Source organism: Neoarius graeffei, chromosome 8 (assembly GCF_027579695.1).
Source record: "Neoarius graeffei isolate fNeoGra1 chromosome 8, fNeoGra1.pri, whole genome shotgun sequence".
Taxonomy (NCBI): Eukaryota; Metazoa; Chordata; class Actinopteri; order Siluriformes; family Ariidae; genus Neoarius; species Neoarius graeffei.
In genome coordinates, this window is record NC_083576.1 from 64,799,974 (window position 1) to 64,814,395 (window position 14,422).

At 41.9% G+C, this 14,422-nt stretch overlaps 1 protein-coding gene across 1 annotated transcript in view; it reads right to left on the bottom strand.

The window, feature by feature from the left end:
* glra1 (glycine receptor, alpha 1) overlaps window positions 1-14,422 on the bottom strand; it is a gene marked incomplete at its 5' end in the record, with an annotated part of 116,811 nt that overhangs the window by 44,338 nt on the left and 58,051 nt on the right. Inside the window, 2 exons of the mRNA XM_060926990.1 lie at window positions 5,881-6,027; window positions 9,869-10,083. Coding sequence (XP_060782973.1) covers window positions 5,881-6,027; window positions 9,869-10,083 — 362 coding nt within the window. The remainder of the gene's footprint in view (window positions 1-5,880; window positions 6,028-9,868; window positions 10,084-14,422) is intronic.

Genomic DNA, 14,422 nt, shown 5'->3' on the forward strand with positions numbered 1-14,422 from the left:
TCTCTCTCTCCCCCTCCTCCTGTGTCCCGTCCTCGCCCTGTTCCCCCACCGCGGAGGTGGGGGCCGGCACCACCCCAGCTGGCCCGCCACACCCACGGTGCCCTCCTGTTTCTCCCTTCTGTGTCTGTCTCTCCCCCACCTCAGGTGAGTGAGCCCCAGATCACCGTTGCAGAGGGAAAGCCCGGGCCAGTTTGCTGGCGCTGCGGGGAACTGGGCCACCTTCAACAGCAGTGCACAGCAATGGAAGTGGGCGCGGTGTTTCGGATCCCCGACGCGCCAGAGGACGCCCTCGATCGGGCCGGAGCGTATCGCATACCGGTGAGTATCCAAGGGGCTACATATCAGGCGTTGGTGGATTCTGGTTGTAATCAGACCTCATTTCGCCAAAGCCTGGTTCAAAACGAGGCATTGGGGGGAGCACAAGGGATGAAGGTGTTGTGTGTACACGGGGATGTTCACTGCTACCCTTTGGTGTTGGCCCACATTATTTTCAGAGGGGAAAAATTTATAGTGAAGGCGGCGGTTAATCCTCACCTTACCCACTTATGCGGCCGCGTATTTGGATGACATCATCATCATCTATAGTAATGACTGGCAGTGGCACTTCGAACATCTGCGGGCCGTCCTTAGGTCGCTGAGGCGAGCGGGGCTCACAGCCAACCCAAGGAAGTGTGCGATTGGGCGGGTGGAAGTACGGTATCTGGGCTTCCACTTGGGTAATGGGCAGGTGCGTCCCCAAATTAATAAGACGCCAGCAATTGCGGCCTGCCCGAGGCCCAAGACCAAAAAGGGGGTGAGACAGTTCCTGGGGCTGGCTGGCTATTATCGTAGGTTTATACCTAATTATTCGGACGTCACCAGCCCGCTGACTGATCTCACTAAAAAGGGGGCACCAGATCCGGTCCAGTGGACGGAGCAATGCCAGCGGGCTTTCTCAGAGGTAAAGGCTGCACTGTGTGGGGGGCCACTTCTACACTCCCCTGACTTTTCTCTCCCTTTTATGTTGCAGACCGATGCGTCGGACAGAGGGCTGGGGGCGGTTTTGTCCCAGGAGGTGGAGGGGGAGGACCGCCCGGTCCTGTATATCAGCAGGAAGCTGTCAGTGCGTGAGGGGCACTACAGCACAATAGAGAAAGAGTGTTTGGCCATCAAGTGGGCGGTTCTCGCCCTCCGGTACTACCTGCTGGGGCGCCCTTTCACCCTCTGTTCAGACCACGCGCTCCTCCAGTGGCTCCACCGCATGAAAGATGCCAACGCGCGGATCACCCGTTGGTATCTGGCGCTCCAACCCTTTAATTTCAAGGTGGTCCACAGGCCGGGGGCGCAGATGGTCATGGCGGACTTCCTCTCCCGTCAAGGGGGGGGGGGGGGGGGGGGGGGGGAGTCAGCTGCAGGCCGGACAGGCGCCCGGCCTGAGTCGGGCGGTGGGGGTATGTGGCAGCGGGGGCGTGGTCAAGCGCCGGTCTGTGACAGGAGGGCGGAGTCAGGGAAGGTAAGTGGCAGAATCACTACACCTGAGAGCAATTAACCTGTGTTTGTGTGTCTTCCCAGGGACCGCACCCTATATGAGGAGGGAGAGCGAGAGCAGAAGGAGCTCATCCCTGAACCAGACGCTGGTTGTGTGTGTGTGCGTCTGCATTAGATTGTTTATTGTTAGACTGAAAAGTGTGGCAATAAAGCCAAGTTAAAAACCTGATCTCTGTCCTGCCGTCCTCTGTGCTCCACCCACACATAGAGAGTCCTACAATGAGATTTAGTGATTTCAGGTAATTGCTCATTCGATATTTTGAACACCCAGTTGAGCTGTCCTTCGACTTGCGTAGCTGGGTCTACACCCTTTTTTCACTGGCTGCGAGATGGAGCATTTATTCTTGCGAAGCCTCCCAATACCATCTTCCTTAAGAAGCCATTCCACACATTTTCAACCTTTTGGAGATCAGCAGCTGATAAGTCATACGCCTGAATACCATATAGTAGGCGGGATCTCACACAAGCTGTAAGAATCTTCATACGTGTGCTCAGATAGATTTCTCTGTCCATTAGACAGTGTTTCAGCTCATCCCACTTTTTAAAAGCAGAAGCAATTCTTGAATGCAGTGTGGCAGACGATTTTGTGGTGTTGGTTATTAGATGACCCAAGTAGCAGAACTCCCTGACATTCTTGATGTTGATGTTATTCACGGTGATTAGGGATTTCTGAACCTTGATTGATTCATCAACGTTGAAAGCCATGGTCTCTGTTTTGGTGTACGATAACTGTAGTCCAAATCTGGTAAAGGTGTTGTCATAAATAGTCAGAATCTGACTAAGCTCTTCTTTATTCTTCGAAAATACTGCTACATCATCCTCATATAGGAGCTCAGTCACTGTTCTTTGGCCAACTGGTGCTGATCATCTCCGATACTCACGAGATGACACCTTATTCGGTATTTGGAACTCTATCAGAACGCCCGTGTCTGGGAACTGTTTCAGTATTTCGTGCCTTGCACATCGCATAACAAAGTCCATGCATATGTTAAAGATTGATGGACTCTCAAGAGCACCTTGGCGATATCCCACAAAGGTCTCAAAATACTGTTTGGCACCCTTTATACAGGCTTTAGTGGCAATGTATAAAATTCTCAAAATTGAGACAAATCTACTACAACAAAGACGAATCTCTAACACTCGGAATAATGCTTCACGAGGGATCCAATCGTATGCTGCTTTGAGATCTATGAAGCAGACGAACAGTGGATCTTTTTCTTTCTCTGATATATGTCGCATGATGGAGATGGCATCACACGTCGATCGTTTTTTTCTGAAACCAAATTATGTTCCCATTAAAACATGTTCGTAGATTGGCCGTATCCTGTTAATTACAATGACCGAGACAATTTTGGACATTGTTGCATTGATCGATATACCACAGTAGTTTTCAGCAAGACGTTTGGACCCTTTCTTGTGTAGGCAGGTTATTGCCAATAGTAACCACATGCTCAGAACTTTGAGACCAGTCCATATCAGTCCTAGCAGGACCACCAAATACTTGAGCAGCTGTGCAGATTGTGCATATTTCAGCTGTTCAGCGAAGATACCGTCAGTATCCTGGCACTTTCCATTGTTGAACTTCTTAAGACAACACTCTAACTCAGGCGCCTCAGGAGGGCTCTCTTTTACAGATTCCAGATCTTCCGGTGGTAGTATATGTGGGAACTCTTTAGGGTGCATCAACTCAGGTTGCAGTTGGAATTCTCGCAGGCCGAGGTGTTTGGAGAAGTGCTCCTCTAATTTCTTAGGCTGGATAAACTGCATATTTGTCCTCGGCAGTGACGTGTGACTCTTAGCAAGACGGAATTCCTCCTCCACATTTCTCTGTTTGCCAGCCATGTTGATCTTCCTGGCTTTCTCCTTGAAGTATTCTCCCTTTAGTACCACATGCAACTTCTTAATCTGTTTAGACAACTCCTTACTTTCATCAGGGTCACGTGAGACACAGCGTTTCTCAATTAGAGTTAGGAACTTTTCATTTACCCAAGGCTTAACATCACAATCTTTTTGTCTCCCAGGGATGATTTCAGCATATGCTGTAGTTACAGCATCCAAAACATATTGGTTAATAATATTGACCTGTCCAGATGATGGTGGTTGTTCCAGGAGTTCTTCCATTCATTTACTGTACTGGTTTCTGATAGTTTCAGAATCTCTAAGGAACTGCACATTTGGGATATGGCGTGGTGCCTTTGTAACTTTGTTTTTCTTGAAAATTTCAAGTCATCTTTTCCTGGTTGGAAACATGGTGTCTAAGACAACAACTCTATGGTCAGAATCAAACAGGCCACTAACACTTGGGTATGATCTGCAGTTGCACGTAGCTTTTTTTAACATACCACTCTCCTATGATGTAGTCAAGGTGGCACTCATACCCCTTGGGGGATTTAAATGACCATCTATGAGCATGATATTTGCCTTTCAAATGTAGTGAAGTTAAAGTCATAACTTTCCAAAAGAAATAATACTCAAGTAAAGTACAGATACCCAAAAAGTGTACCTAAGTACAGTACTCAAGTAAATGTACTTCGTTACTGTCCACCTCTGCATGTTATCAACATCAAAATCAAAACCACTTGAACCTAGGATAATACTAAAGCTGTACAACAAATTTCATCAAAATCTGTTCACTACTTTTTGAGTTACATTGGGAACAGACTAAAAAAAGAAAATCCTGGATCCGCATACATATCTGGATTTGTATCAAAATCTAATTAATTGTTCCTTGGCCCATGGTTCACTTTTCCTCAAAATTTCATCAAAATTTGTTCACCACTTTTTGACTTACATTGGGAACAGACAAACAAAAAAACAAGCAAACAAAAACAAACCGAGGCAAAAACATAACCTCCTCTAACAAAGTTGGCGGAGGTAATGAGAATGCGCATGCATATACTATATACTTCAACAACAGACACCTGTTATACTCCAATTTAAACTAGAAACCTGTGAAGGTCTGAGCTCAGTCTTTATCTGATTGGGAGATAGAAGCTACGGTACATAAATAGAAAAAATAGCTCAATTGGAAATACATCGACACCAGGATTTGAACCAATGTTGCAAAACCTGTTCCTTTCCTGGACTGTGGTCTAGCCACAGAGGACTACATTGCAAACTGAGGTTATGTAATGTGGCACTTCCATAGTCAGTACACAGCGGCGTCACACCATGACTGTGGAATCGCTACCTGAGGCTGGCACGCCAATTACATTCTTAAACACGCTCGAACTCAGTTAAACATACACATACAGACAGGTGCCTCTACAGGCTTCAGCCAAAGGGTGAGCCAAAAATCACCAGCTTCCACCAGAGCAGAGTATGGGAAAAGGTTTTTGAAGCAGTCAGTACAAAAAAGGAAAAAATGTACAGGTTACATGATCAATGTGGAATGTGAAGTCGGCCTATTTAGGGGCTTCGCATTGGGCTTGGTTCTGTAATTTCATTATAAATTGATTCAAGCTGGTTCTCAATTATTTCTCTGTTCTATTTCAACTGTTGGCAGGTATTGGTGAAAACATATCTACTGGGCAGGTGTGTAGCTATTCATGGATATTTAATTTCTCCATGATGAGGAGAATACATGCCAGTTCTGACATTGTGGAGACACTTAACTGTTTTAAGCAAAACAGTTGAAAAAGAAACAAGAGTGCTCTGAGAGCACAATATCCCCCGCTGTCAACTATGCCATAACTCTGGTAAAATGTGACTGAATTGAATGAAATTGCAATATGCGTATTACCAATATATACAGTAACAAAGAATCCTGCCAAGTTTCATGAAATTCCTCCAAAAATTGCGAGAGGAGTTGATTTCAGAAGGGGAGTACCCTTCCTGGGATGGACAGACGGACGGATGGGCATTGCCACGACATAATTCCCCTTCGGGCCTCTTGTCCAGTGGGGGATAAAAAATGGGGTTAAGGTGTATCTATCAAAAAAAATCAAAGTCCTTCCCACGCCATGTATAGCCATGACATTATTTAGCAACAAAAACATACAAGCCAATGGTGTGTGTGTGTGTGTGTGTGTGTGTGTGTGTGTGTGTGTATACGTGCTACATACTGAGGACCGGAATACCTTTTTTTATTTTTTAAACCAACAGAGACAGGACATTTTTGGAAGTGAGGACATTTTGGCTGGCCCTCACTTTTTCAAAGGGCTTTTTGAGTGTTATGACTTAATTTTCGGGTTCAGGTTTAGATTAGGGTTAGGTTAATGGTTGGGGTTGGGCCTTTAGTTGTGGTGGTTAAGGTTAGGGTAAGGGGCTAAAGAATGCATTATGTCAGTGGCTGTCCTCACAAAGACAGACGCATAAGAATGTGTGTGCTTGTGCGCATGGATGTTCGGTCACCTTTAGGTGTCGTCTCCTCCTCTGAAAGCGCAGCAGCTCTTTGTGCTGGCGAGCGATGAAGTTGACGGCAGCATACTCCAGCAGAGCTGAGAAGACGAACAGCAGGCACACAGCCATCCAGATGTCAATGGCCTTCACATAGGAGACCTGCAGCACAGACATGAACGTAGACCGTGTTAGCAATGAGACACAGTACGGTGAGCATGCCAGTGTAGAGTCATTTGAAGTTATTTCCTTTGACACAATTCACAACTGAGGTACTTGTGCTTTTAAAATGGTGTCATGTGTCATAAAATATGACAATTTTATTAAACAATTCCTCCAAGGCCGTAGAGCAGGAAGGAGATAAAAGCAGTTTTCTTTTTTCCTCCCAAAATGATGCGTCACTGAATAACACACAGCAAGGTTAAATTTTAATGTATTATTTCTCCTAATTTTTCACAAGTCTGTGTCTTCGAGCATGATGCATCATCAGACAATGACTAAGCCTGCCTTTCAGATTTTTCAAGAGTAGGTCATAAAAAGAATTTTCCCTGACACCCAATTATTTTTGTTTAGTGGACCAAAAGCTACTGAATTCAAATCACAGACTTCCAAATGTATTAGTTTTTAAAAAAATAGAACAATTAGTGAATTTCGAGCCACATGGCCCTAAATTCTCCACTATTTTTTCCTGCTTCACCATGACCCAATTCAAGATACTATGTCATGCATCATGTGGTGGGCTTTCCCTGTTTGCATAAGACATTGTGGGATACAAATTTGAAACAGGAGAGGAAAATAGAGGACGTGAGAGTGCGAATGAAACGTGAAAGACAGACTACAGTAACAGAAAGCGAGAAGAAAAGATGTTATGTTGCGAAGGAAAGGAAACGCAGGACCAAACTAATAAATATTGGCGGTCAGCAAACACCTCAGTGTGATCAGCTGTTTGTTTAATGATAGAATGATGTAACTGTCAGTGCACGGTCAAAGGTAAACCTGTAGATGGCAGTAATGCAACACTGTGGATGCCAGCTGCCGTAAAACCCAAAAGAAGAAGGTAAATCTGTGCATGCGCACATGGTCTTCCTCTGTCTGCATGACTACGCGAAACGAGTGAGTTCATGCACATTATTTACTCGGGAAGCCCCTCAAATTAAATAACTTCCTAGCCACAGAATGGCCCTTTTTTTTTTTTAGATATTACAGAAATAAACATACATCACAATGACCAAATTTCAGAGGGAATTAAATTTCACTGATTTTATAAAATCGAAATGCTTTCTAGCTTTAAGCTTATTAAAAAGTATTAATAATAATAATAATAATAATAATAGTGGGCAGCATGGTGGTGTAGTGGTTAGCACTGTCGCCTCACAGCAAGAAGGTCCTGAGTTCGAGCCCAGTGGTCGATGAGGGCCTTTCTGTGCAGAGTTTGCATGTTCTCCCCGTGTCTGCGTGGGTTTCCTCCAGGTGCTCCGGTTTCCCCCACAGTCCAAAGGCATGCAGGTTAGGTTAATTGCTAACCTGCATGTCTAAATTGACTGTAGGTGTGAATGTGAGTGTGAATGGTTGTTTGTGTCTATGTGTCAGCCCTGCGATGACCTGACAACCTGTCCAGGGTGTACCCTGCCTTTCGCCTGTAGTCAGCTGGGATAGGCTCCAGCTTGCCCACGACCCTGTAGAACAGGATAAGCAGCTACAGATGATGGATGGATGGATAGTAATAATGATAATAATAATAATAATAGGAGAGGTGACAAAAAAGGACACATCCGCCTTTCAAACTATTTCTTGGCCAGGGTAATTTACTCTGAAATCCAAACATCACATGTTGGGAAAAGTGATGGTTAAGTTCACATGATTAAGCACAGTGATGGTGCAAAATATGAAGAGAAGAAAAAAGAGCCAGAAACTGTCATGTAATGCGTTGCAATTTCTCAAAACTGACTTGTTAATGCAAATTTCCTATCAGTATAATTATAAGGTATTTAAAAAACCATTTACATTGACACCAATGACAGATTCTGTAAACAAACAAGTCTGGAAAATATATAGAAAAACCACAGAATGCATCAAATCGGTAGGGATACCTTTCCTAAAGTATTTAATTAATAGATATATCATCATTTCACAGTTTGAACAGGACTGCTTTGTTCTTTAATAATCCTCTCTTACTATACATAATGGTGGTGCCAGCTACAGTAGGTACACGTGGAAAACTTCTCACATGGGAAATAATAACAGATTCTGTAAATCAACACAGGTTTGGACAGACAATGTAGCTTAATGTAAGGAAAACATAGAAATATCATAATTTATGAGTTTGGACAGGATATTTTAATCAAATTAATTTTTAACAAAAAATAACAACAACAACAAGACTGTCAGTGACGGTGTAGTTCACTCTGGCCCCGTCTAATCCAGAAGGAACAATCTAAAGTGGGCCATCTTGCGCAATAAATGGTGAAAGCTGTATACACCCTAGGAATACCGACCTATTTGTCAGAAAGAATCCAAAATGGTGAGGAATTGACCGAGAAGAAACGATTTTTGTTGAACTGCTCATTAAGGCTTAATTAGTCCATAACTTCATTAATAATTGTAATTAAGCAAATCTGGGTAGAAGTTATATGCACCATAGGTACCCCTACCTTCATGGCAGAAAGAATCAAAATTGATGAAGAACTGAGGGAGAAGAAGCGATTTTCATGAAATGTAGACGACGTCAGACAGATGGATGATGATGATGATGATTATTATTATTATTATTATTATTATTATTATTATAAAAACAATTTTCTATAATTTTAATTGCTAAATAAAGTAGTGCCTTTTGAATCTTGTAGCATATTCGGGTGCATTCACTGCACTTAGAAAATGCCTAAAAACAAAAATACTATAGGTGCATCATTATATCGGATTGCCATATCATTAATTTAGTCACGATCATATCCCTAAATCAAGAGGACCAGCATTTCTCTGCATTTCTCCTTCATTTATATGGCAGTAAACTATCAATCTGCATCACTCTTCAGCTAAAACTGAATTATTAATGTGTATCACAGCTTGGGTCAAGGTTGTCAAAGAAGACAGAAAGAGAGAGCAGAATCCTGATGAAGTGAGAGTGTCTGACAGACTTGGCAGGAACCGGGCCGAATGGTGGCATTTCTACCCATGACCATCACCATGGGAGCAATTCCACGCACCAGTGTGTGCCATGTGTTCAGTGTGTGTGTGTGTGCATCTGCTGTTATAATGATTAGCATGACATCAGAATTGTATGGGAGAGACACTTTGAAAAGCTCTGTATACAGGCTGAGGAGAACATTTATATTCACAGTTTAATGTCTAAATCCAGTGAAAGAGACGAGAGAGAGAGAGAGAGAGAGAGAGAGAGAGAGAGAGAGAGAGAGATAAATTCCTTAAAAATAGACAGTATACAAATGGGCTTAATTGTAGACGGAATCATTGTACAACGCTGTAGGCTTCACTGCAGCTAAATCCTATCATACACAGTTTATATTGATTATGTTCCGTAGCTGAAAAACATGATGATACATAAACAGTTGCGTCTGATTTCACATGCTGAGAAATGGTTCTTGTACTCTACTCTTATTCTGCTTTCATAAAACAAAGAAAATTAAAAATTCATTCTTTCAGGTCAATTTATACGTCTATTAATAAATCAATACAAAGTCAGTTAGTAAGTCTTTATCATGAAAAGTGAATAATTGGCAAATCATCTTCATAAGTCAAGTCGCCTTGAGTTACTACTTTATGCAGTCCAAGTCAATATCTAATCAGGCTTTAAAATAAATAAATAAATAAATAAAACCTCAGCGTGTGGTCTGAACTGCCACTGTTTTCATACTAACTACAGGATATGCTCATGAATGCAGTCTTTATTGTAGTTCATACTCACCGAGAGAGAGAGAGAGAGAGAGAGAAGAGTGAAATGAGAGGTCAATCTAGTGGCGTGCTAATGGAGTTTGTCTTGTCTGACCTTTGGCAGAGAGGCTCTGGAGCCTGAGCTCTGCGTTGTCATGGTGAGCACCGTGGTGATGCCCAGGCCCACACGAGCAGGAGCAGCATCCATGTTGATCCAGAAGGACACCCAGGACAGGATGACGATTAGCAGACTGGGGATGTACATCTGAATCAGGTAGTAGCCCATCTGCCTCTCCAGATGGAAGCGGGCCTCGATGCACGTGAACTTCCCTGAAACACACACCAGACAAACTTGTTTATCATTACCGAGACACACAAAATCTTAATGTGTGTGAATGAATTAAGCTTCACACATATTGAATGTAAATTGAATGCACTGTTTTCTGATATCATGAATGAAGATTAATCAAATAACATACAATCTAAATCTTATGTGGCAATATTAGTCAGCCTAATTCGACCAATTCGACAAATGTCTACCCAATTCTACTTCGGCAAACTTTTATTTATTATATCATTTTTCCCTTTCATTTATACAGTGTGCAAAATTTTGCACTGCCTGTGGTTTTATAATAGGGGAATAAAATAAAATGTCTATTTTCATTATTTCGATTTTATAATTTATCTACAAAAAAAAGAATTTCAAAATGTTAAAAATGGGAGTATATTCAGCATAGAATAATATAAAAATAGACAGACAGACAGACAGACAGACAGACAGACAGACAGACAGCGTAGTGCCAAATATATATTTAACAGTTATTCCACGAAACTGAGTCGTATGTGAGCTGATAGCCGATGACGTGCGTAGCCCCGAGTTGGCAATAAGCCATGTACAACGAGATTGAGTGGAATAACTGTTTTATTCTATCCACATTCACTGGATTTTGAGAAACAGAGCATTTTTATTTTAATTTTTTGCAAATTCAATAAACAAAAACTTTATACAAAACTTCTGACAAAATCATTTCCGCTTATAATGTAAACAAGCTGGTGAAATGACACTAGCAATGTGTGAAAGATGCTCTAATAATAATTCTTGAAAAAAAAAGATACGTTCTTACCATCAAATACTTTTATTCCGTATGTTGTTGCTTTTTTTGTATTTTTTGGGGTTTTGTTTGAGTAGTTTTTATTTTGTCCACGTGTTCAGCAACACGTGCCACCATTTTGTTTTTCTCTACTCACCGTATATGTGCTGATAGTCTAGTAGTAGAGTAGCCAATCAGAGCGCGCCATTCTGTGTCCTTCCTCCAAGTCCTCCGTTTTCCGCCTACCTCCCAAAACCATGCCTCTAGGTGTGAATGAGTGTGCAATAATGTGTGTGTGCCCAGTATGTGCAGATCCTTTTAACTACTGTGTTATTATGACAAGGTGCACTTATAGTGATTAAACTGCATGAACTTTTATCAACTTTTTAAGCAGGCAGAAAAAGCTGATTTATTTATTTAGCAAAAGTAGCAGACTTATGCTCTCCTCACATACCATCTGACGTATTATTCATAATCCAGTCCTTGTAGCTAAATAATGATGTGTAAGTGCTATAAATGCACTTGTTCCATGGGGGTGCTGGTGGAGTGGGGGGTGATGTGTGTTATGTACAGGAGAAATAGCATATGGTGGTTCTGCTGTGCTTGTTTTTTGAACGAAGTGACAGCGAAATATGGGAACACACTGAAGTTGAGACACCACTTAAAACATAATCACCCACAGCATCTTCGCCCTGATACCTCCTCCCAGAGACAACCAGCAGCCTCAACAATCAGACAGACATGTCAAATTACAGTTTCCAAGGAAGTTACAGATGCACCATATACAGTACAGGCAGCACAAGGCAGAAAACATTAACTGACTCCATAAAATACTTCTTAGCTCAAGGTATGCTATGGTTCAGCACAGTGGAAATGCCAGCGTTTACAGTAATTTTGCAAATAATTCGACACACAGTACGGGTTCCCACTGAGAATATGTTTCTCCAACAAGGCAATTCCAGGCCTTCATAGTACAGAAATGCTTTGAATGCCTCAGGTTGACGTAGCATAACTGCCATGAGGAAACATTTTGTGTGTAAATCATTTTCCAAATTAAAACAAAAACAGCATGGATGTTATTCAGGTTTCATCACACACACACTTTCATGGCATGTATTAAAACAACCGAGTAGTGGATTAGATAAGGGGGAAATTATCAAATCCTGTCCGATACCAATTCAACAGGGGTCCAGTGTCAACACTCTGTATCAGATCAATGCATCCTGATTAATTTAAATTTGTTGTAACACTACACTGTGCTAGTGCAATAATAAAAATTATAGCTAAGCTCCATCTTAGTCACAGAGACCCATGAAAGACAGGGCAGAAGGAAGACAAACTATACAGATGCCAAAGACAAAGAGTGTCTGCTCGGCAAATCAAACAAGAATGCAGATAATAAACCAGAATGAAGCCTTATGAGTATCAGTAGTGAATGAAAAATCAGGGATCAGCGATACAGAAGGAACGCTGAAAATTCAGGATCAGCCATTGGGAGAACGTTTGCCCTCGAAGAGTGCATTAACACTGGTTGGATAAGAGAAGAGAGGTGAGGCGTGAAGATGGGAGGTGAAGGTGAAGATAGGAGGGACGAACCCTCCAGGTTTGCACTGGTGTTTTGCCACCGAGCTAAAACGGAGAGGTGAAAAGGGGGCACAGAGACAGCATATTGCAGCAATCTGCTCCTCAACCACTTACATGGTGCAATTCAGTCAGAGAGAGAGAGAGAGAGAGAGATCTTTCACTGATCCCTTACAATTAACAGTTATTCCACGAAATCGAGTCGTACATTAACTGATAGCAAACAAAGTACAGAGCGCCGAGTCTGCTATAATCCATGTATGACAAGATTGAGTGGAATAACTGTTTTATTCTATCCACATTCACTGGATTTTGAGAAACAGAGGATTTTTATTTTGATTTTTTGCAAATTCGATAAATAAAAACTTTATACAAAACGTCCGACAAAATAATTTCTGCTTAGAATGTAAACAAACCAGTGAAATGACTGTAGCAATTTGTGAAAAATGCTATAATAATAATTCTTGAAAAAAAAAAAAAAAAAGATATGTTCTTACCGTCAAATAGTTTTATTCCATATTTTGTTGCTTTTTATCCCCTGCTGAAATGAAGTTTGGTGGGGCATATAGAAACGGGTTCCGTTCATCCGGTCACGTTTTCGTTTCCGGGCCATATCTTTTAAAACTACTGAAGATATCTTCATGAAACTTTGTATACATACAACCCCAATTCCAAAAAAAGTTGGGACAAAGTACAAATTGTAAATAAAAACGGAATGCAATAATTTACAAATCTCAAAAACTGATATTTTATTCACAATAGAACATAGACAGCATATCAAATGTCGAAAGTGAGACATTTTGAAATTTCATGCCAAATATTGGCTCATTTGAAATTTCATTACAGCAACACATCTCAAAAAAGTTGGGACAGAGGCAATAAGAGGCTGGAAAAGTTAAAGGTACACAAAAGGAACAGCTGGAGGACCAAATTGCAACTCATTAGGTCAATTGGCAATAGGTCATTAACATGACTGGGTATAAAAAGAGCATCTTGGAGCGGCAGCGGCTCTCAGAAGTAAAGATGGGAAGAGGATCACCAATCCCCCTAATTCTGCACCGACAAATAGTGGAGCAATATCAGAATGGAGTTCGACAGTGTAAAATTGCAAAGAGTTTGAACATATCATCATCTACAGTGCATAATATCATCAAAAGATTCAGAGAATCTGGAAGAATCTCTGTGCGTAAGAGTCAAGGCTGGAAAACCATACTGGGTGCCCGTGATCTTCGGGCCTTTAGACGGCACTGCATCACATACAGGCATGCTTCTGTATTGGAAATCACAAAATGGGCTCAGGAATATTTCCAGAGAACATTATCTGTGAACACAATTCACCGTGCCATCCGCCATTGCCAGCTAAAACTCTATAGTTCAAAGAAGAAGCCGTATCTAAACATGATCCAGAAGCGCAGACGTCTTCTCTGGGCCAAGGCTCATTTAAAATGGACTGTGGCAAAGTGGAAAACTGTTCTGTGGTCAGATGAATCAAAATTTGAAGTTCTTTATGGAAATCAGGGACGCCGTGTCATTCGGACTAAAGAGGAGAAGGACGACCCAAGTTGTTATCGGCGCTCAGTTCAGAAGCCTGCATCTCTGATGGTATGGGGTTGCATTAGTGCGTGTGGCATGAGCAGCTTACACATCTGGAAAGACACCATCAATGCTGAAAGGTATATCCAGGCTCTAGAGCAACATATGCTCCCGTCCAGACAACGTCTCTTTCAGGGAAGACCTTGCATTTTCCAACATGACAATGCCAAACCACATACTGCATCAATTACAGCATCATAGCTGCATAGAAGAAGGGTCCGGGTACTGAACTGGCCAGCCTGCAGTCCAGATCTTTCACCCATAGAAAACATTTGGCGCATCATAAAACGGAAGATACGACAAAAAAGACCTAAGACAGTTGAGCAACTAGAATCCTACATTAGACAAGAATGGGTTAATATTCCTATCCCTAAACTTGAGCAACTTGTCTCCTCAGTCCCCAG